Genomic DNA, 24,773 nt, shown 5'->3' on the forward strand with positions numbered 1-24,773 from the left:
ATAAACAAATAATAATAAATGGCAATAATAACATTTAAGAGTGAATACAAAGTTTAGTAATAATAAGCAAACAATTAATAATGTCACTTGAATAAAACTCTGAACAGAAGAGTAACAACAAACACTTATTTATAATAAAATAATATAAAAATAAAAAAACAAAATTTAATAAATATTGCACTCTAAAAACAACTGACACAAAATTACAATTAACAAAACTAAAAAGATTGTGAGCACAAAAATTTTATTGTTTACAACTTTCAGAAAAGTCAACATTTCCGAAAGTTGTAAACAATAAAACATAAATACAAAAACTTATGTTCTCATCTTTGATTATTAGAAAGAGAACAATATTATTATGTATATAACCTTTATTTAACTAGATTGCTATCTCTTGTACCATCTGATTTTTAAATTTAGTGCTACAGTTTTTATGTGAGTTTATAAAAGCCCTAGGTTTATAAATTGATAAAAAAAAACAACCTTTTTCTCGAACATGCCCAACAGGATCTGGACATACTTTTGGTCCTACACTATCACAGTTATCATAAGCAAATTGATACTTTTCATCAAATCTGTAATATTTGAGTCGCCTCTCTGTTGGACAATTATCTTTCCAAAGATGTATTTCCCAATTTGTCCATTCACCTTCTGTGCATTGTTTATAAGGACAGTTACCTATAAAATAGAACTAAAAAGTTATTTTACTAAAATTCAAACTAACTCTGAAAGGCAAAAGATTTTTATATTGTTGACAAGAAACTTAAAAAAATTCTTAAAAGATCATAAGTGCATCTCTCTTTTTACCAAAAAAAACAAAAAAAACAATAGCCATTATCTTTACTTATTACTTCTACAATTATTATAAAATCCAGAAAATATAGCCTGTCAAAAGTAGATTACATGACATAATTTAATGTTTTTTAAATGTTAAAAACAGTTGTAATATTTTTACTTTCATGTGCTATCACTGGTTTACACAATATGACTGTTAGACAGAAGTGAAAAAAACATTAGCACCCAGTATTCATACTGCTAGAAAGACAATGTTAAAAATGAATCTAGCACTTAGCATTCATACTGTTAGAAGTGAAAAGAACTAAAAGAAGTGAAAAATAGCAATGGTACTCAGTACAGTTATTGTTAGACAGAAGTGAAAATAATATAGACATAATTTGCTTTGCATTCATAATGTTAAACAGTAGAAGTTAAAAATAAATTCACTCAACATTCAAATCGATAGACAGAAGAAGTGAAAAATAGCATAGGCACTCAGTACAGTTATTGTTAGACAGAAGGGAAAAATAAAAAAACAAGCGAATATAGTAGTATGATAAGTAGATATAATTAAATAAGATTTTTAAATAAAACAATGCATTTTAATAATTATGCACACTACAATAAACATAATTATAAACAAGATAACAATTTCAGTAGATAATGTAGATAAGTGTAATAAAAACTTAAAATTAAACAATGAATACAAATTTATGAACTACACTTACATAAGACTCTTTCATCTTCAAGGTATCCAACATCACATCTATCATTTACACCATTGCAATTTGTTTCTTGATTTTCATATGTATAAGTTGCAATCTTATCTCGTGATCGCTTTTGTTTTATACAAGTATTTGAATTTGGAGAGGGGCTCCAAGATGACCATTCAGAAGGAATACATAATGCTACTTTCTTACAGCTACCTGAAAATTATTATACAATAAGCAAAATAATAGGTTAAATAAGCAAAACAATAAATTCCATGTGAAAGTATCCAACTTTATAAAATCAACCCTAAATATCAGATTTTGCTGATTTTTACACCACTGAAAGACTTTTTTTTTCAAATTTACATGGTCAAATTTACTTAAACTTGTTACTTAAAAAATAGGAATTATGAAAAATGAAAGGAAAAAAAAGGCAGTACTCTTAAGGGCATACAGTTACACAGCAGTTGATGCTGTGCATACAATACGCAGCAGTTGTGCATACAATACACAGCAATTGATGTTTAATTAGTTTTGAAAAATTTTCCTACCTACCCAGAGCTTATTAAGATCCCCTCCCCCCATTTGTTAAATTTTTCTTTTTATGAACAAAGAAACTGTATCCAAAACCAAAATCAAAAAAAAAAATTTTAGTTATTATTTTCTAATTTTTTAGATCTGTTAAGGTCTTAAAAATTAGAAAATGTAAACTTACTAATAGGAAAAAAAAAATCACCTGTTTGTTAAGACTGCCTATCCACACCCCACCCCCTCCTTCTTTTCTTATCTCCCCCCATTTATTACATTAGGTAAAAATTCCCATCCATCCTTTTATTCCCATCCCACATTGTATTAAGCAACTGAGAGTAACTTGACAGTAATAAAACTGAAACAGCTTCGATCATATCAAATTGTTCCTTTATTTGTTGTTGACTACAAATTCCAATCCTAAATTTAAAAATTTTTTCAACATTTTAACATGAATGAGTTGAATTAAAAAACGCAGATGTATAAGCACTTTTAAGTTAAAAATTTTTCTTTTTTTAAATTGTCTAAATAATTTAGTTAGAATTATATAAATTGGATTGTGGTTTTTCCTAAAACAAAAATGAAAAACATTGTCAAATGTATCTCATTAGTAGATAAATTTAATGAGGAAATTTAGAATCATAATCTAATATTTTTATTTAATGTTTCTAAGAATTTTATTAAATTTTTAATACTAAACAAAACACGTTATACTTACTAAATTAGTTTTTATGAATAATAAACAGTTGCTTTTTTATCGACTAGTGGGCAATATTTGGATGAGACAATTATTGGTGAAAAACATCAATATTTAATAAAGTTGTTTACCATCTATTTCTGCATTTCATTATTTTATCACTTTCGACATTATGTGTCACAGCGTGATTTATATAATGGAGCATTTATTATTTTATTTAATTTGGCATTTAATAGTTTATAAAATTGAGCCTAAAAGCTAATTTATATTCAGAATGTAATAATCATTAGAATATCATAACAAATATAAACAATCTACCTTTGCTTTTTAACTAAAAATATTTTAAAGAAAATAGTTTTCACAGCAATAGGCTAGGGACTTCCAGTTAGGCAATGTACTGCAAGTGGTAAATGTTATTGGTAATTCAGAAGGTGATGTTTCTAATTTTGTGCTATCTTTTTCAATTTGATTTAGATTTGTAAAGGAAGTTGTAAATAAAGGATGAGAAACAAACTGGTCACATAACCAAACAAAATTTAGCCTAATAAACTTGTTAAACTCTTTTAAGCAATAGACAAATCAAATTTTTGTTTGAAAAGGGGAGGGGGAGGAAGGGAGTTATTAACAAACAGGAAGATAGGAACATTTATTTTTATTTATTTAAGTGAGTTTATATTTTCTAATTTTTATGACCTGAATGGTCTCAGAATTTAGAAAATAGTAAATAAAAATTATTTTCAGCTTTTAGTTTTGAGTTTCTTTGTTCATTACAAGTAAAATTAGGGATGCGTATTTCCAAAAGGACTTCAGCTATATATCAATTTTTTCTAGAAGCTATAAACATGTTGGTTGACTTATGATCTGCAAAAAGAAAAAATTCATAAGACTTAATAGCTTGAAAGTTATTGTTTTTAAGCCTGGAGTCTTTACTGGCATTATACCTAAAGACTGCGGGTTCAAAAACTAAAAGTTTTTTTCCCAATTGTAGTCCATAAACTTTTTTATATTTTTGGAGATACTAAAAACTAGGAAGTAATCTTTTTGTGACTTTCCAACCGGAGTCATAAGTGCGATCACGCATCCCTGAAAAAAATCAATAAAAGGGGGGAGGGGGTCTGAATAAGCTTAGGTGGGTGGGAAAATTTTTTTTAAATTATTAAACATCAACTGCTATGTATAAGGGCCGACGCACCGAGGGGCCAGGGGTCCCCACATTTTTTCTAAAGGACGTTTTTTTTTTTAATGAAAAGTTTAGATATACAAGACTTTTTTTTTAAATTTACGACTGTAAATTTACGACTGTAAATTTACCCCCCCCCCTACTTCGAAACCCGTGTTATCGGCCCTGTGTATTAAGTATTTAAGAGTACCACCTTTTTTCTCCTTTCATTTTTTATAATTCCTGCTTAAAAGTAACAAATTTAAGTAAACTTGACCATTTTTTTTTCTGTTTAAGAAAGACCACTCTTCAATTTGTAATAACTAGTTATCAACAGTACAAAAGTACAATTTGTAATGACTAGTTATTAACAACAGTAGTTATTAACAACAGTACAACAGTACAATTTGTAATAACTAGTTATTAACAGTACAAAAGTGCTGAAAATGTGGATATCGTCTGAAATATGTGGATGTCTTCCTGAATAGTTTAGTTAGAGTTAACTCTAACTAAACTATTCAGGAAGAATAGTTTAGTTAGAGTTAACTCTAACTAAACTATTCAGGAAGACATCCACATATTTCAGACGATATCCACATTTTCAGCACTTTTGTACTGTTAATAGAAAAACTTCCAGGGTCGACGACACAAATGGCTTCAGTACGACTTTCAAAAGCTAGATCTGCGGGCTCCAAAACAAAAGCCGAATAAAAATAGTTACTGAACAACCAGCATATATTGCCGGTATCAGTAGTAATGTTGCTATTAGTTGTTTCTAGCAATTTAACAGTGTCCCTGACGCTCTGTTTGCTTTGCACACGTGCATGTAAGCGTTTAGGGTTGCTTTCCGACTCTCTAGCGAGATTCTCTTTGTAGTTGCGCTTGGCAGATTTTACCATGTTAGTAACATTTTTGCATGCGGTGCGATGTGATTCTTTAAGCAATTTGTGCGTATCGTGACCTGCATTAATGTACTTGGTCCAAAAGACGCGTTTAACCTTGACCGCTTAAATAATATTTGGTGTTACCAATTGCTAGTATTTTTCGGTGAAAGATGTTGTTTTTGATGGGACGTATAGTTTGATGGCTTCATTATACACGTTTACTACAAGTGCTGGTAGTTATCGTTTGCATTTAGACCAGTGAATTATGTTTCCCAATCAACAGCTGTAATGCGCGAAGATATTTATATCTATCGATAAATTCTAAATTTCTTAAAATCTTTAAGCGTTCAAAGGTTATGATCAAACAAAATTTATGACCCCCTCAAATTGAGGGGAGTTTTAACTTTGTGTAGTCATATTTTTTAAAACACTAACAGATTATCGTGTGAAATTTAGAACTTATCGATGAATATAAATTTATTTAAGAATAATAAAAAAAATATTTTTTTAACTTGTTGCTCTTTTGTTTAGGGCAGTTGTGGCCAAAATTATAGGGCTTTTTTGTTCCCAGACCCCAATTATTGCAATTTTTTGCAAATCATTCTTATTTGACATAAGTATAAACGTATAAATTTTTGGAGTTTTTTCCGTGTCTGGAAGTTAGTTATCTCAAACATCAAAAAAAGCTAGACCCGTACCTGTTACATATAATTTTTTTTATAATGTTGTCAAAGAATCCATAATAATTTCAATATTTTTTGAGCAGATTCTTTATTTGAACTTGGAGTTAGAAGTTTGCATAATTTGTTTAAAAAAAATGCTTGAAAGAATATTTCCATGGTGTTGCTGCATCTCAAAGTTGTAAAACTATGATATCATCATTAAAACATTACTTAATGATACTCTGCATACTCTATCCTTTTGATTTAATTGAAAACTATAAAAGAAAATATTACCCATTGACTGGTATTATCTGTGAGAATATTAAGCCCACCACGGTCGAAACTTCATTTGAATTGGATAATTTAACTAAATTTTTGGATTCATGCTCATTAAGTTTTTTTAAATGATCTCATTGTGCTACTTCACATACTCCTTTATCGTAAAAAATAAGTTGACCAGTTTTTTCAGTAAGCCAATTATTTCTAAGGTTTTTAAACAAATGGACATAATCAAAGATTATGAAAGTACCATCAAAAGTCAACCAGTGTTTATCTTGAGCTGATCTTTCATAGATTTAAAAAAATGTCTGATTAATTCTATTTTCATCGCATATCATAGCTTCAAAAAGAAATTGAGAGTTTAATTTACTTATAGGAATCATTTTGGAAATGAAGGATGATCCACCGAATAAGCAATTAACCATTAGAACCAATATAGTTTTTGCAAGATAAGTTGAGTCGTCGATTGCTTTTCCGAATAATGTACCACCATGGTATAACAACTTTTTTTAAACATAAACCTCATCATGCAATAAAAAACAAACTCTTTGTTCTGTCTTTCCTCAACAGACAGAAAATTATTAATCAAAAAATGCTTTTTCTTTAATTTAGAATCTTTTGAAGTTTTTTCTTGTCAAAGTTCTTACAGAATGCAATTGGTAATCTGTTCGCTATTACTTATGAAAACTTCTGTATGTAGCAAATTACTGAAAAAATCTAATAATAACCACCTTAGAATAAATCTTACACCTTAAAATAAATCATACTACCAACACACTGTGAACCCATAGAAGCTAAATGTTCCTGAACTACAATATCTTTTCTTCCAGGAATCAAATTATTCAAATAACGTAAAATTTCTTCAAATATAGACCATGTGTTGATTTTTGAAATTCTGTTTTTAGAAATTGAAGGAACTTTATTTTCGGTACCATAATGATAAAATTTTAAAATACAAATCTTCACCAACCTTGATTAAAAAACATGGAACCCTATTTGAACAAACTTGTGGTAGTAAACGAACAGTGTTGTTAATCAAAAATCATATTAATGGAACACCTAAATTTCTTTCATTACTTAAAAGAATTTTTTCTAAATCTTTTTCTAAAAAAGTTCATCTTGAGGGAAATTTCGAAAACACGAAAAAGCACGAGTTATTTAAAGTAATGAAGGAAGATGGGTGGGAATTTGACAAAACGGTAGCCAGTCCAAACAGATGGTGGAAATTTAAGACAATATTTTCCTCTTACAATTTGTTTTTAAAAATTTGTCAACCAATACAACTCACAAACTACAATGCCATAGTTACTTTTAGGTTTGCATTTAGAATTACTTTAATCCACATTTGTTTTTCTTCTTCATTTTTTGAAAATCGATATACTGTGAACTTTAAATTACCAGATTTTTTTTTTGCAGATAAATAATTTGTAGTACAGCCATAACTGCAATATTTTTACCCATAATGCAAAATTTTTTACCCATATTTTAATATCACTAAAATGGAGACTATAGTTAGGCGTAATTTAAAATAGGCCCCAGTCAGATACGCCGTTTGTACGTTGGCAAGGCCTGCAGTATAAATCGCCGTGGTCTAAACTAATTGATTAATTACTTAAAGCGCGTGAAAAAATCTTTTTTATCATAATTAACCGCTATGGAGTAATAAATTAGAGCGTTACGGAATTAGGGAATTAGTGACCTGGGTCTTTATATTATAGATGACCGCATAATTGCGACACCGCCGCGCAAAGGCAAAAACGCTGATATTTTGTGGCAACATAAACAGTTAAATTTCAATTGGGCTGAAATAGGTTTATTTCACTGACATGCCATTGCACATTGTAAAACGTATTGTTTTTCCATGTACTACACACTAAAAATTAAAGGTAGAAATTTTTAGTTAAGGTAGGATATGTGATATACCCTTAGTAAGGTATAATTTTATACCTTTTAAGGTAGAAAATTATACCTTTAAGTTAGAAAATTGTATGACAAATAATTGTTTTTAATATAATTTTCTACCTTAAAAGGTAGAAAATTATACCTTACTAAGGGTATATCATATATCCTACCCTCAGGTAGAAATTTCTACCTTTTTTTTTTAGTGTGTAGTGCACATATTATTGGATAAATTTATTGTGCGATAGAAAATACTGGAATTATTTTCAAACCAATTTATATTTTGTAATAAAGTTATGTTCATAATTTCATAAGTTTTTTACTTTTCATAGGTATGATTTACATTAGATATATAAAAATGTGATTTTTAAACTAAAGTGCCATATTATGGTAGTTGCACATTTTTTTACCTGGATCTTTTGCTTCAAACGCAAGCGCTCTAACCACGGCGCTACGACCGCTTAAACCACTTGACCATGTATGGGTCATACATGGTCAAGTGTATGTACCACTCTCTTTTATGGGATGGCATCAATGCGGTTTATCGTAGCGGTTTTCCTTTTCATTTTTTTTTTTTTTTTTTTACTTTTCAATGGTATTATTTACATTAGATATACATATATGTTATATTTAATCTAAACTGCCGTACAATGCAGTTGTATGTTAATCCTATATGTACCACACTAAATCAGATCGAACGCCACACTTTATTCTTATGCGTAAGATCCACATGAGCCACATGTGGAAAGTAAATAAAAATCGTATGCTAATCAATTTATGGAATGGCTTTGATGCGGTGTATGTGTGGCTTTAATGCTTATATCACTGAAAACTACACTAAATAGAAACGAACGCTGCACTATATTTGTGAGTAAAAGTTTCACGTGGGTCACGTGTGGGAAACATGTGTCAACCATATATTTACCACTCCTCTTATTAAGATAATGGCATTGGTGCAGTCCATGTTTGGCTATAATGGTTATACCTTTAAATATATACACATTTATATTACGCAAGAAGATTATAAAAATCTGCTAATGATAAAAAAATTATTTTAAAAAAATAGAGCAGAATTTCCTGCACTGTTTTTTCATGTTGGTAAGAGTTTTTATATACAATTTTTCAAATTGCATTACACTATTTTATTTTTTACGTAACTTTCATATTTACGTGATCGTTATTAATCAAATGCAATATAAAGTAAAATTATATTACTACGCTATTAAGCGTCTAATTATAGATCATTAAGTCTACTTGGATTAAATACTAAATGAAAAAAAAAAGTTATAAAAGATATAGGGAAGAGGAAAAATTTCAGATCAAACAAAAATAAACTTATATCATAAATGAAGCTAAACCAGCTGTTATATGTACGTATCTCATTAAAATTATATAAGTTGCTTTAAATTTTTTGTTAAAAATAAAAATATTGACTTTTCTAAAGAAGAACAGCTAGAGACAAGGCTATTCAAAAGAGTTTATTTCATTTTTGAAAAAGCTGTTTTGAATTAGTTCTACAGATTTTAAGGACCATAATAGGAGGATAAAAAACGCTCAGATAAAGGCAAGCACGAGGATTTAACTTTTTTGGAAGACCAGAAAGGACCAAGACATTTGACTTTTGGATCAGAAGATAGAAAAATCATTAAAAGATTTTATGTTGTTTTTGTGGGTTAATTTGATTTTTTTTTTATTAAAGTTTACTATTTAATATACATCATTTGTATAATATACATATACACTATGTTAAAACAAATTTTAGGTTTCTGAAAGTATGAGGAAGGGGAAGGGGAAAGAGGAAGGTAGTAAGAGGAAGAGGAAAAGGCTACAAAAGGAATCTCCTAAGATTGATTCTACCTCATAACTAGACTTTAGTTCCACTGACACTAGTGCTGATTCTGGTTAAGAACTTGAACCTGAAGTTTGGAAGCTGCGCTAGCACCTCTTTATAAGCATACATGGTTTCTTGATTCAAGAATTGTTTCCTTGTCACTTTTGAATAAAAATATTTCTATGGATAAAAAAACAGCCATTATAGATGCTTTGCTTTTTTTCAAAATACCGGATCAAAAAAAAAAATTAAAACATAGAGGGAAAGATAGAATAGGTATCTATTTTGATTGATCAGTTTTATAATCTAATTTTTTTTTCATTGATAAAGTTGGATAATCAGAAAGTGAGAGACTGGTTGTCACATCAAAAATAAATATACATATATATAAAACAAACGCTACAAACTTTTAATTCTCGACAGAGGAAGGTCAATTCGAAAGCCTGATGTCACTTTTTAAACTAAAGAAAAGGCATTATAAGTAGATTTAGAAAGTTGTTAATCATTTTAAAATACTTATTTCAATTAATGCATAATTTTTGTTATGATAATGTTTGTAATGATTTTTATTAAACGGTTAATTACTTATTTAGTTCAAAGCAAAGCGTTTTTTTTTGTTGGTTTTGGTTGATTTATGCGGGGGAAAAAAAAGTGTATATAGGGAGGGGGCACAAGACTCAGTTCCCCATTATCCCCCATTGCCAAGATTGGTTACATAAAAACCTAGAATTTAACAAAAACTTGTAAAATGGGTTCAATTTTTCAAGCTGTCTATCTGAATGAACATAAAGTATAAAAACTTGCTGATTTCATAACCTATTGCGTGACGTAAATTTTTCATTTTTTCCGTTTCTTAAATATCGTTTTAACCAAGAATATGTAAAAAACATGATGCTATACTCTTTTAAAGTGAAAATAATGATAACAAAGCACTAAAAAAAAACAAGTGAATAACTTTTTCATTTAAACCACCCTCAAACACCCTGAATGCACTCAAGCTTTCCTTTTTTAAAGGAAAATTTGGGTGTATTCAATATCTTAACAACTTTTGTCTAAAGGGGGACTTAAAAGTCATCTGATTGAACTATTTTTTTAATAATAATAATAGTTAATGCTGTTGAGATAAAGCGTCAGGCAATATCTATGTCGACCGGTATATATTAATTAATGAATATAGTAATTTAGTTTCTAAATAATGACTTTGATAACTAAACGTTTTTCTCTTGTTTGTTTTTGCTTTCAAGTCATTAGCTGTAATATATTGAACGACTTCTGCTGATGGACTTTTCTATCCATCAACGACCTTTTGCTGAAAAAATATTGCCTTTTTATACAATTTATTACCAATTCAGGTTTCATTTGCTGTTTTACTAATGTTAGATGCTGGACCTGATGTACAAATAGAGTTCATTGCTTGATTTAGTTCAATATGAACTATTTCAATACCTTTAAATATCTTGAATTGCTGGATCAAGTTGCTTCATAGCCATCTAGTCTCCAAAGTTGTCATACCCAAAATATCACACCAAAATTTTTCATACTCAAGATGTCTTCCGGTATCATTTTGGGCGCTCTTCGTTGAACTTTTTCTAGTTCATTAATATCAATCGTATAATACAAACTCCATACTTGAATCGAAAATTCTAAATTTGGTCAAACATACGTACAATACAGTGTTTTTATTAGACCTTTATCCTTGTACTTTAATGTATTATTTAGTAGTCAGAGCATACTATTTACTAACTGCATATTTAACTTGTTTTGTCCATTTTAAATCACTTGATATATAAACACCAATGTCTTTTTCTAGTTTTGAATTTTCAATTTCTATTAGTTTAATGTTATTGTTCATAAAATACGAAAATTCTACATTATTTGAGCCAAAGTAGATAGATTTTTTCAAATTTTAATCCTAATTCCCATTTTGCAGACCATTCCTCAAGTTTATATAAATGATTTTGAAGCAATTGTGAATCATTTTGAGAAGAAACAGTCGCAATAATCTTATCATCGTCAACATATAAACAACATTCATTAATAAAATTTTCTGGTTAATGAATTATAAACACAAAAAAAGGAGAAGTTCTAGAATAAACCCTAAGAACATCAACCCAATCCGTCACACTTTCACCTAAAACCACTCGTTGTTTTCTGTTAGCTAAGAAACAGACTACCCACTTAAGAAGTTTACCAGAAGTCAATAACTTGAAAAATAACTTTTTATGTGAAACACTATCAAAAGCTTTTTTAAAGTCTGTAGACATCTACCGGTGTTCCATTATGAAACGCATCTGTTAAAATATTTATGTATTCTAATAGGTTTGTTATAACACTCTTGCTTTTCATAAAAACATGTTGTTTTTTGAAAGTAAATTATTTTTTATCAGGTGTCGCATGATAAAATCAGCTATTATGCTTTCTAATACTTTATTTGTATCTAACACAAGTATTTAAGTTAACGAGACTGGTCTGTAGTTTGATGCTCTTAATTTGCTTTCTTTTTTAAAAATTGGCATTACATTTGCTTTCTTTCACATATCTGGTAGGGTACTTGTCTCAATCGGTTTTTGAACACTAAATATAATGGGTATGATATTGACAATCTGCATTCTTTTAAAACATAAGGATGAACAAAATAAAACCCAACTATCAAGTGCTTTCAGTCTAGTTTGAACATCATTTTACATTATCAGAACTGTGTCTAACGAAAAATTTGAAGGTATACCATGCAATTTAATAATGCTTGTATTATTATCATTAACACACGCAGGATGAAAACATTTATTTAGATCAGTAACTATAGTGAATTAATCATTTATGATTTCACCATTTTTATTTTTAAGAACTCAAATTTAAGTTTTCACGGATTTTTTTCTCATTGATATATTTATAAAACAATTTAATAAAGGAATTGATTTGATTTGAATTTGTTTTATGTTGTTTTTGATATCATTTTTTGTTCCAGTTTTTAACTGTTATATATATGTTCATAAAAGTAAAATATGAAGATGAAAAAACAACCCGAAAACTTAATCTTTGGTCTGAGCGGTCAGCATATCAAAGGTTGCCTTGATTGACCCACTATACAAAGAACCATGCAAGCAGCTTAAAAACCAGATCAATAAGATCAATGAAGTTTCAAAACGAGACTGACTGATTATGCACAAAAACAAGATGCGCAAATATATATATATATATATATATATATATATATATATATATATATATATATATATATATATATATATATATATATATATATATATATATATATATATATATATATATTATTTATATATATATATATATTATTTATATATATATATAATAGAAAACTAAGGCTCTTACTTTAATTATATTAAAAAAAAAAATAAACAAAAATAAAACTTAACATACACCACGTCCTGCTTTCATTTTCGTTTTCCTTACTACAACTTGTTATACTACCATGACAATTTGGTTTTTCTGTGTATTTAAAAACTTTGTTTGCAACTCTATAACGATATTGATATCCACATGTGTTATGATTTATATTGCCGGACCATTGGTTCCATTCACTCCACCAACAACTATATATCTCTTGACAAGAACCTAGTCAATAAATATTTACATAAATATTTACATATTAATTATTTTTAGTTAACTTTTAAAAATAGTTAGCTAAAATGTTACTCCGATGAAAACAATGAACAATAGCTAATAAAAAATAAAAATAATAAAATAGAAATTTTATAAAATCTGAACTAGCGTCCAGTGTTTTTGTATTCTGTACTAGTAATAGAAAAAATGGCTATTATGCAAAAGTTCTACATAATAAATTGATAGTACACAAACTTAGGCAAAAAATTACAGATGCAGTTGAAAGTTTGCCGACTATTTAAAAATTAGTAATACTTTTATAATGAGTTATTGATTAAACTCTTGTTTTTTTTTTTACTTTTTATTTTTAAAATTTAGTTGAAAATTTTTTTGCTAACGAAGATTAAAAAACTTTAAATTTTGATCTTTTTGATTATTTTAACTTTTTTGAAGGTAACTTAAATATTATTAAAGAAACTCAAATGAACTTATAGACGATAATTCGTCTGACTTTTTTTACTCGTAAACTTTAGGAAGTCAGACGAGAAAACTTTGGTTTTTGCGTTAAAACAATTTATCATCTACCGGAACAAATATGTTCATGCGGTTTTTCTTTGATCTTAATGAAATATTGTAAAGTTTCGAGGGGGTTTTATATAGGATGCGCAAAAATTTAGTTAACTAAGTTATCAGTACTATTCAGAAACAATATGACAATTTCCTCAACATAGAAGTGCCTGGTGGTAAATTCATTACTGAATATAGCATCTTAATCTTATTTATGTTAAAGAACTGCACTTACCTCAAATTTCAAAAAAAGGAATTTTCTTGGAGAATTTTACGACCTCTTGAGATGGCATTTATATTTTTTTGTATTTTTGCCAATGTTATTTTTACATTTGTGTTACATGTTTTGCAAATAAAATGATAGTTATTTGAATAAATTAGCTTTTCATTTATAATTTTTTCTATATATAGACCAGCCTCTGTTGTTTTTCCCTTATTGTCCCATAGATTAAATTTCATAGAACCATCATCATAGGATAAATACTTTTGTGTGATATCATGAAGACATAAAATACACACGTCTAATAAACTATGAACTAAGGAAACAATAAAGGTTTGTGACCTTCTTTTTAGTAATGGTAAATTGTCTTTTTTGAAGCAATGAATCATCGTGATCTTTGCATTGAAAATCAAACAACTTATCCTCCATTTATTAAAAACTGGATACCATGTTGCAATAAAAGAGTACACCAAAACTTATGAATATATAAAAAGCAAAACAAAATGTTTGAATTTAATAAACTAAATTTGAATTTAATAAATTAAATTTGAATTTAATAAATTAAATTTGAATTTAATAAATTAAATTTGAATTTAATAAATTAAATTTGAATTTAATAAATTAAATTTGAATTTAATAAATTAAATTTGAATTTAATAAATTAAATTTGAATTTAATAAATTAAATTTGAATTTAATAAATTAAATTTGAATTTAATAAATTAAATTTGAATTTAATAAATTAAATTTGAATTTAATAAATTAAATTTGAATTTAATAAATTAAATTTGAATTTAATAAATTAAATTTGAATTTAATAAATTAAATTTGAATTTAATAAATTAAATTTGAATTTAATAAATTAAATTTGAATTTAATAAATTAAATTTGAATTTAATAAATTAAATTTGAATTTAATAAATTAAATTTGAATTTAATAAATTAAATTTGAATTTAATAAATTAAATTTGAATTTAATAAATTAAATTTGAATTTAATAAATTAAATTTGAATTTAATAAATTAAATTTGAATTTAATAAATTAAATTTGAATTTAATAAATTAAATTTGAATTTAATAAATTAAATTTGAATTTAATAAATTAAATTTGAATTTAATAAATTAAATTTGAATTTAATAAATTAAATTTGAATTTAATAAATTAAATTTGAATTTAATAAATTAAATTTGAATTTAATAAATTAAATTTGAATTTAATAAATTAAATTTGAATTTAATAAATTAAATTTGAATTTAATAAATTAAATTTGAATTTAATAAATTAAATTTGAATTTAATAAATTAAATTTGAATTTAATAAATTAAATTTGAATTTAATAAATTAAATTTGAATTTAATAAATTAAATTTGAATTTAATCTGACTGAATTCGGTCACTACTTATGAGTAAGAAAAAAAAATTAATTAATTATAATTTTTACAAATCTGCAATTAGAAAATAAATTAATAATGTCTATTTTCGGTTTGAAAGTACAAATACAGCTTAACAAAATATATTTGACTTAAATTTGGCAAAATGGTTGATAATTGGTTTAAAAAAAAGTTTATTTATCCTGTCCTTAAACCTGCTAAACGTAAATATTTTTCGCCATTGTTAATTATTTTAAATAACGAAATTTTCCTCCTCTGACTTCCCACAATTTACGGGGAAAAAAAGTCAGACAAAATATTGTTTAATAAAGCTATACATAAAAGATATACATAAGTTATCTGTAAACAAAAACACCAGCTGGCAAAAAAATTTACAAAGATTACAAAAATCTTTTCGAAAAAATCCGAAAATATTTTAAAAAAACTTACTATTCAAAATTAATTAATAAGGTTAAGAATGACTCAAAAAGCACTTGGCAAGTATTGAACGAAATTACTGGAAAACAAAAAACATGCTCGAGCTCTTTGCCACAAATGCTTAAAGTTGATAGCAATAGCTTGTATGAACCACAAATAATAGCTCATGAATTCAATAAATATTTCATTGAAATTGGATCAACTCTGTCAAGTAAAATACCAAAAACCCAAACCTCATTTTATGATTTTTTGATACCTATTGATAAAGATATTTGCTCTGAAGAATTATCGTCCGAACTAGCATTTGATGAGTTTGAAAAAACTTTCAAATCTTTAAAAAAAAATAAAGCACCTGGAGCAGATGAAATAAACGGAAATATTGTTATAGATTGCTAAGAACAATTAAAAAATATTCTTTTTAAAATTTTTAGAGCATCTATTCATCAAGGTATTTTTCCTGAACGTTTAAAACTTGCCAGGGTTACCCCTACCCATAAAGAAGGCAACAGATCCAATATCAGTAATTATCGTCCCATCTCTGTTCTTTCTATATTTTCTAAAATTTTAGAAAGAACTATCTTCAACAGAGTATACAATTATTTTAATTACAACAACTTACTTCATGACAATCAGTATGGTTTCAGAAAAGGGAGTTCAACTGAACATGCCATTATTCAATTTATACATAACATCTCTGAATCTTTTGAAAGATCTTAATATACGCTAGGTGTTTTTATTGACCTATCAAAAGCATCTTATTCGGTCGATCATCACATTTTAATCCAAAAAATTAAACATTATGGTTTAAACAATAAAATCTTAAAATGGTTTGAAAGCTATTTAACAAATCGAAAACAACTTGTGTATAGTTATTATGGTCAGCAAAGTGAACCCCTGAGCATAACCTGTGGTGTCCCACAAGGTTCTATTCTTGGACACTACTATTTTTAATCTATGTAAACGACTTAAACAAAGCTTCCAAATTGAAAAGTATAATGTTCGCTGATGATACTAATCTTTTCTTACCCCATACTGGTATTTATGAACTCTTTTGAACTACAAACAAAGAACTCAATCACATTTCTAATTGGTTCAAAGCTATTAAGTTAACTTTAAATATTAACAAAACAAAATCTTTCACTCCTGCGCAAAAAAACGTTTTTTACCAAGTAATATGCCTCAAATTTATATTGATGAAACGATAATAAAAAATATACTGTTATAAAATTCTTAGGTGTTTATCTTGATGAGAATATTGCTTGGAGAAAACATATTGATCATGTAATCACAAATATTTCCAAAAATATTGGCATTTTATACAAAGCCCGAAATTATCTAAACAAAAAAAACCTAACCCAACCCTATAATACATTTATACACATTTATATAAATTGTGCAATCATCGCCCGGGGAAGTACGGATAAAAGTAAATTACAACATCATTATCGCCGTCAGAAACATGCAATCTGCGTAATTATGCGGATCGTTTTTCAAGTTCAAAATATTTTTTTGATTATATGAAGGTTCTAGATGTTTATAAACTGAACATATTTAATGTCTTATGTTTTACTTTTATATTGAAAAATGATTAATTTTTATTTTTAATGACCTTTTTTCTTTAAAACCAATAAATAAGTACACATGTTTTTCTTTAAAACCAATAAACAAGTACATTAAGTTTTACTTTTATATGGAAAAAAGATTTATTTTTAGTTTTTAATGACCTTTTTTCTTTAAAACCAATGAATAAGTACACATTAAGAAATAATAGTTTTTTAAATGAATCTTTTTGTAGAACAAAGTTCAATCAATTTTGTATTTCATATCGTGCACCCCATTTTTGGAATAAAATAGTATTACCAAATTTTGATCCTTCTATAAATCTTCCTGTTTTTAAAATTAAGTTAAAAAAATTAATTCTCTCTATGGACAACATTCTAAAATTCTACTAAAAATGTATGTAAAATGTATTTGTTAAATCTTCAGCCTATTATATATCAAAATGTGCTGTATCTTTGCATTATGTAAATACGTTAAATTTTTAATATATACATACATATATATATATATTATAAATAAATATTTTTACTTTTTAAGGTTCCGATGATAAGATCCTTATGATCTTCTTTCGAAAACCTATTACAACTTATGTTTATGTATTACGACTTGAGATTTATGTAACACGACTAACATTGTAAACTGAAAAAAAAAATAATGATAAAAAAAAAATATATATATATATATATTTATTAACACTTAAACATTATGTATAAACATACCAATTACCTAACTCCTGAAATCTTTATAAGTAAATTTAATAAAAATCTAAATCAGAAGTATATCTTACGAATAAAAAGTAAACAAGTACACATAATATAGTATTACTTATAGAGAACCTAAGCTATGGAACTCTTTTCTGAATAATATAGTATTACTTATAGAGAACCTAAGCTATGGAACTCTTTTCTGAATATTATAGTATTACTTATAGAGAACCTAAGCTATGGAACTCTTTTCTGAATAATATAGTATTACTTATAGAGAACCTAAGCTATGGAACTCTTTTCTGAATAATATAGTATTACTTATAGAGAACCTAAGCTATGGAACTCTTTTCTGAATAATATAGTATTACTTATAGAGAACCTAAGCTATGGAACTCTTTTCTGAATAATATAGTATTACTTATAGAGAACCTAAGCTATGGAACTCTTTTCTGAATAATATAGTATTACTTATAGAGAACCTAAGCTATGGAACTCTTTTCTGAAAGGCATTTAAAGTATGGCAAAATTATTAAAATTATTTCAGTGTCAAACAAAAAATTACGTTTTAAATCTTACGGAGTGATTTTTACTTATAATTTACAAATAAATTTGAAATTTTTTTAACACTGTATCTTCTTTTTTGGCTGTTTGTATTTTTAAAAATACAAATTGTAAATTTGAATAAAAAAATATATATATCTTTTCTTTGACAACTTAAAAGTTGTTAGTTTTTGTCTTTATTTATTTTATTTTAGCAAATATCTAACCTTAACAAATAACTTACACCAGGTTCGGTATCTAACAGGCTCAGAGCACCCTTGGTTTCCTGGGCAACCTCCACCCTTACTGTATGTTTCTATCGAATTAATTCCAACTGACTGTTGCATAACGCATGTTCCTGAAGCTGGTCTTGGTGAAAATTCTGGATAAGTTGTATAACACACCGTCCATTTACAACTTGACCTGGAGCTGCATGCGTAAGTAAACGGAATAATAAAAAAGCTAAGATAGAACAAAATAATTTTCATTTTACACCACGTTTTAAAAAATACAACTGAATGAGTTATATTTATAGATAGATAAGTATAAATGAAACATAGTTCCTAAACAAATTAAGAAAAAACAAGCAAATGAAACCTATATGCACAAAAGATATCGACTTATATATAGGGTTAAAATAATGCTGAATAAATATGTCTTTATATACTTTTTAAATGTTGTTTTAACACCTTGCATATTTTTATAATATCGTAAAGTTTTAAATAAAAAATTATTCAAGACAGTGAAAAAAAACTACACGTAGAGTACGAAAAATAACGTTTATGATTGTAATTAGTGATCGGCTAAAACGAAAACTTTTTAAAACCAAAGATAGCCAAAATTTTGGCCTACTTTGGTTTTACAAAAATTCTAAATGACACAAATTTAATTTTAGACAAAATTAAAACTAATGCACCCCCTGAAATTTGTAAAACGAAGTAGCTATCCAAGTAATTAAGTCAATTAAAAGTTAAAAAAAAAAAAAAAGGTTCATATTTCTAATCAAACTTTTAAAATAAAAATGAAATTCAATCGTATATTTTTATTTTTCAATTAATTGTCTAGGGTTGTTAGTGATAAAAAGTTTGCTATGTGCTCTTGTTTTTATAATTGAAAAAAAAAATCTTAATCACTAGTGCCCTAGTGATTAAAAATTTGTAAAGTGCTCTTTTAAAACTTTCAAAATGGTATCCTACGTATCATAAATGCTTTTTTATTCCTCAAAAAAAAAAAATAATAGTAAATAAAAATGTGTGAAACAATTAATTCTAAATGAAGTCCATTAGAACATTCTCTTTTAAAAGTGAATACTATCGCCATCTTTTGAAAATATATTTATATTAAACTATGTTACTAAATATATTTGAGGTCACTAAAATTTTATCTTAATCTTGTAAATATGTACATTTATTTACGTCCTACAATATAACCCTCTAAAAAATGAAGCGTTGATTTGATGTTGATCAACGTTGATTTTGCGTTGACATTAGCGATCAACGGCGATCAACCATAAATGGATGTTGTAGCAACAGCAATGTTATCAACAGCAAATCAACGTGTATTTACAAACTCTGAGCGTTCGTTGATTGAGTTGACAAAAAACAAATTTATTGAGCCGATTACTAACAGTAATTTGCTGAGCATTTTCTGCTGGGATTTTTTTTGTTATTTTTGGTGGTTATAAAATGTTTGTTCAAATTTTAATTGTATTACGGTATGAAACGAATATAAACTTTATTGAAAAACATATATTTTATTAAGTAATTATTTTTCAGTTCTTGAATAAAGATTATCCTAATGAAATTAGGGTAGTTCTTTAACTATTTGAAGATAATAGAACATCTTAATATAAATATTTTAACAATTTAACATGAAAAAGTCACAACTTAGCAGCAATTTGGCCTATTAATGCTTATTATAATAACATTACTATTATCATAGCAAATTATTAATGGCTGCAAGTATTTGCCTGATAAATTCTGACTGCAAACTTAAATCATGTAGTACAAAATGCAATTTAAATTGATTTTTTCTGTATAAGAATAATAATGCCTTTAATTTTTTTTCTTTTGTGATGTAATAAAATAAAGATAATAATGCCTAAATATGACAGAAGCCTATATATGAGAGAATTTATGAAAGAAAAACGAAATACTGAAAAAAGAATAAAATATCTTCTTGAAGAGTGCAACATTGTTGGTAGAGGGAATTGCGTTCATCTAGATTTAGACATTCAAAAGATTTTTGAAGTTTCTGAAGATGTGCACAGTGATATATTGATGTTTTCAATCACTTTGCCACAAAATAAATTTTGTTTAAGTAAAGTTGAATCTAATTATTGTGATGTTGACAACATTTAAAAATAGTTTATACAGTAGTATTGATACTCTAACTTCAACAAAAGATTTTTTATATGAGTGGTCATTAAAATACTGTATAAAAGATGATGCTTTAAATGCACTTTTATTTCACTTAAATAAATTTACTCCATCTATACCGAAATGCTGGCAGACATTACAAAAATCTCTTCAAAAAGTTAATGTTTTATATGTCAGTGGAGGCGATTATATATATCTTGGAGTTAAAAGTGCAATTGATTATTTTTTATCAACAGTTGGAAATAAGAAAAAACTTGATCTAATTGTAAGTATTGATGGTTCACCTATGTACAATAGTAAAAAGACTTCTATTTGGCCTATACTAGTTACAATTAACAGAAAAGGATCCTATGCTGTTGCAATTTGGCATGGTCAGGGAAAACCAAACAATTTGGATGAGTACTTTGAAGATTTTATTCTTGAAATGAAAAAATTGCAAACTAATGGGTATAAACAGCTTCTGGTGACTATTAAAGCTTTTGTTTGTGATGCGCCTGCAAGAGCATATGTTAAATGCATTATAGGGCATAGTGGCTATCATAGCTGTGAAAGATGTATGGCAGTTGGCACACAAAAACATGGCGTAAGGTTATTGGAAACTACTACTTTACTTTGTACTGACATGGCTTTTAAAAATAATTTTTATAAAGAAGGTCACCAACTTGAGAGTCTTTCTCCACTTGTTCAGTTAAATTTCCCAATGGTAACTGGATTCCCATTAGACTATATGCACCTTATATGTCTTGGAGTAGTTAAAAAACTTCTAATAAACTGGTGTAAAGGTCCCCGATGTATTAGAATAAGTCAATCTGTAAAAGAAAGTATTTCAAATGAACTCATAAATTTACGAAGTTATACACCATCCAATTTTCAACGTAGACCACGCTCTTTAAATGAACTTGAGAAGTGGAAAGCAACAGAGTTTCGATTATTCTGCTTTATGCTGGACCTGTTGTTTTAAAAAGGAAAAATAAATAAAACTATGACTTATTTATTTCTTTTTCAATTGCTATGCACATACTGCTTTCTAATAAAATGGCCAAAAATGAATTGTTAGTGGCATTTGCTAAACAGCTGCTTATATGGTTTGTCAGAGAAGTACAAATTTTGTATGGGGAGATCTTGGTAACATACAATGTTCTTAGCATGATTCATTTAGCTGATGATTGTATTAACTTTGGGTAGAGTCTTGATCATCTATCAGCTTTTCCTTTTGAAAACTTTTTGGGTTGAATTAAAAAAATGGTGTGAAAATCACATCAGACTGTTGCCCAAATAGTGAATCAATTAGATGAGAGAAAAAAGTTGGATATTTTTCTTAGAGAAAGGAATGGTAAAGAAATTTCTGCCCAAGTGGTAAATAAAAAGATCACATCAAATCTATGAGACAGAGTTTATTTTATTCAAGGCAAAGGGTTTATTTTAGTAGAAGATTTTGGTAGATCTTGTAAGATGCAAGGCTCTAAATCCTCATTCAGTTCGAAAGTTTTTTCCTGATTGTTTTGAAACATCTTACTTAGACGTTTGTTATGTAAATTCATTAGCCAACCTAAAAACAATTTTTCCAAAAAAAAAATGGAAAAATTAAAGAAGTGGAAGTGATTGCTAAAAGTTGGATGAAAAATGAAGGGAAATGCTTCTGGCTGCCATTTAAAAGTGATTCATAAAGCTGTCACAAACTTGCAGGCATCAACCTCCGATTGGAAGACATACCCTGCTAGGATTTTATACACTACAGGTTTGCATATTACTATAAAAAAATGTAAAATAATTGAATTAGATATTGAACTGTATGTTTTGACCAGGGCATTAGAGAGGATAAACATGTGCTGGTGCAAATTTATTTTAGGCCCCCTTTACAATATGACTATTCTCTCATTTAATATCACTTATTTTAAATCCAATATTCCAACGGGTTTTTTTAACAATGCTTTTAGTTTTTTTTAAACTTTTAGTGTTTTTTAAAAACTAAAAAATTCATTAATTTTCATGGGTTTTTCATTAAAATTCATTAATTTTTATGCGGTGCACCAATTACACTCCATTCTCATAGGGCCTGCTTTTGCCGCAAACATTTCAATTACATCTTTATTAGATATTGATAAATGATTTTACGTACATAGATTTGTGTTTATGAAGAAGCTCAGTCACACTTAGAGAAAGCAGCAGATACTTCAAATATTGAAACTGACATCGAAGAGAAAAAAGGGACAAAGCAAAAGTAAATTTTACTAAAATTAGTTTTTAACAAATAAAAAATTTTGCAATAAAGTATTACACAAATCATGCACTTTTTTTGTTTATAAAGTAAAGTTTATATTAAAGGAGAAAGACAGCAATGACATTTTGTGAAAGTGATGAAGATATTGCGGTTGGTGATGAAGAACTATACGGAAGATACTATTTTGATAGTTCAAATAGCTAAAGAACATCTAACGTGATTCCAAATATAGCAGGTTAACTATTTTTGTAAAAGTTAAATAATGGTTTGTTAAAATAAAATGCTTATTTTTTTACTGAATTATAGATGTTTTTAAATCAATATCAACTCCCCATTTACACAGTGAAATAGCAAGCTTTTCATTTGCTGAAAATAACAATGACTTCTCGAAAGAAACTAATCTATCTCAAGGGAAAATGATGTTGTCTTCAAATATATTGGTTAAAAAAAGTCCTAATGTTGCTTTTGTTCTAATTAAAATCTGTGTGTGTGTGCAGTAAAAAAATTAATAGAAATCAGAACTATATGTTATAGAATATAATTTTGTTGACAAATATTTTATAAATATATGTTTGTTGACAAGTTTAAATAAAAATCACTTTATAATGTTTAAAAATTTTATTTAATTTTTGTATGTATAATTTATCTATACCTTGGTAGAAAATGGCTCTAAAAATTGTGTTTTGGATAAAGAGGATAGCAAAGAAAGACATTTGTCTTGCCAGGGTAAATTAAATAAAAGTTTTCTTTATTTTTTCCTTTTAGGTAATTTTTCATGGTTAATTTTTTACAAAATATTTTACATAAATAATAATAATATTGTTTATTTTACTACATTTTTTTTTAAAGATTTTCAAAAAAGATTTGCGTTGAGTTGGATGGCAAAAATAGATAAAAGAGAAAAGTGATTCAAGAGTCAATTTTAAAAATCCATGTATTGAAATTAAGATAATTTCATTCATATAGAATGAACATAATATGTATTCTGACCCTTAAGTAATTTTTATTTTGTTAAGAATAGATGAGTTCTCTTAGTCGTTGTGGAGGTAATATAAATCGGCTTTTGCTTTTGGAAAGTTGTTGATGAGCGAGGACGCTGGGGCCTGTTTTAATGTCTTGGGTGGTTCATTGAAGATAAATTTTAAAACATACACCCTGTATCATATGATAGTAGGTAAGAATGGTTTTATGCATTTTTTTAGATTTTTTATTTCACAGGAAATATATTTTGTTTATCCTAGTCAGTCATTTATGTAACTATTTGCTATAATTTCTGCAGTTTGATTTTTTTCAAATTAGATTTGAATTTTTGATTTAGTTGCGATTACACGACAGCATCATGATGCAAAAATTTGCGAATGTTATTTAGGCATTTCGAAATTTTTAAGGCAATCAGGAACACGGCTCAATCGAAAAGTTTTGAAAATGAACAATGCTGCAAACGCTAAATAAATTGTTTGAAAATGTAAATTTTGTGTTAAATTCAATAAAAAACTTTCTTACTTTCTTTCATTATTCTTTTGAGTTAGCTTTGAATTGCTCTATTAATAAATTTTTTGCTAAATCCTTTATTTACAGCCTGTTTTTTACAAAACAAATAAAGATTTGAGCAATATGTATAAATTTTATATACAAATATTTTATATATATATATACATATATACATACATAATATATATATATATATATATATATATATATACATATATATATATATATATATATATATATATATATATATATATATATATATATATATATATATATA

At 27.0% G+C, this 24,773-nt stretch overlaps 2 protein-coding genes across 13 annotated transcripts in view; one reads left to right on the forward strand and one right to left on the reverse strand.

The window, feature by feature from the left end:
- Nucleotides 1-19,005, reverse strand: part of LOC100210555 (sushi, von Willebrand factor type A, EGF and pentraxin domain-containing protein 1) — a 36,998-nt gene extending 17,993 nt beyond the window's left edge. The window contains exons 1-4 of the mRNA XM_065812732.1: nt 18,651-19,005; nt 12,823-13,017; nt 1,506-1,703; nt 484-678 (exon numbers count right to left, since the gene is read on the reverse strand). Of these exons, the coding sequence (XP_065668804.1) occupies nt 484-678; nt 1,506-1,703; nt 12,823-13,017; nt 18,651-18,894 (832 nt within the window). The 5' untranslated portion in view covers nt 18,895-19,005. The remainder of the gene's footprint in view (nt 1-483; nt 679-1,505; nt 1,704-12,822; nt 13,018-18,650) is intronic.
- Nucleotides 19,006-19,881: 876 nt separating this feature from the next.
- Nucleotides 19,882-24,507, forward strand: LOC136088609 (uncharacterized). Of its 12 annotated transcripts, none has more exons than XM_065812723.1 (7): nt 19,882-22,522; nt 22,908-23,005; nt 23,110-23,240; nt 23,312-23,731; nt 23,855-23,939; nt 24,022-24,179; nt 24,324-24,507. In XM_065812723.1, the coding sequence occupies exon 1, from the start codon at nt 20,750-20,752 to the stop codon at nt 21,743-21,745; it is 996 nt and encodes a 331-aa protein (XP_065668795.1). In that variant the 5' UTR covers nt 19,882-20,749; the 3' UTR covers nt 21,746-22,522; nt 22,908-23,005; nt 23,110-23,240; nt 23,312-23,731; nt 23,855-23,939; nt 24,022-24,179; nt 24,324-24,507. The 12 variants fall into 12 exon arrangements, 11 of the variants coding, with proteins under 11 accessions (XP_065668795.1, XP_065668794.1, XP_065668796.1 ...); XM_065812722.1 differs by having other exon boundaries at nt 24,027-24,179; XM_065812724.1 differs by having other exon boundaries at nt 23,312-23,445; nt 23,666-23,731; nt 23,855-24,179.
- The last annotated feature ends 266 nt before the right edge of the window (nt 24,508-24,773 follow it).

The sequence above is a fragment of the Hydra vulgaris genome, chromosome 12, assembly GCF_038396675.1.
Source record: "Hydra vulgaris chromosome 12, alternate assembly HydraT2T_AEP".
Classification (NCBI taxonomy): Eukaryota; Metazoa; Cnidaria; class Hydrozoa; order Anthoathecata; family Hydridae; genus Hydra; species Hydra vulgaris.

Coding starts and splice junctions, on each gene's coding strand:
- LOC136088609 (XM_065812721.1), top strand. CDS start 20,750: ATGTTGACAACATTTAAAAATAGTTTATACAGTAGTATTGATACTCTA.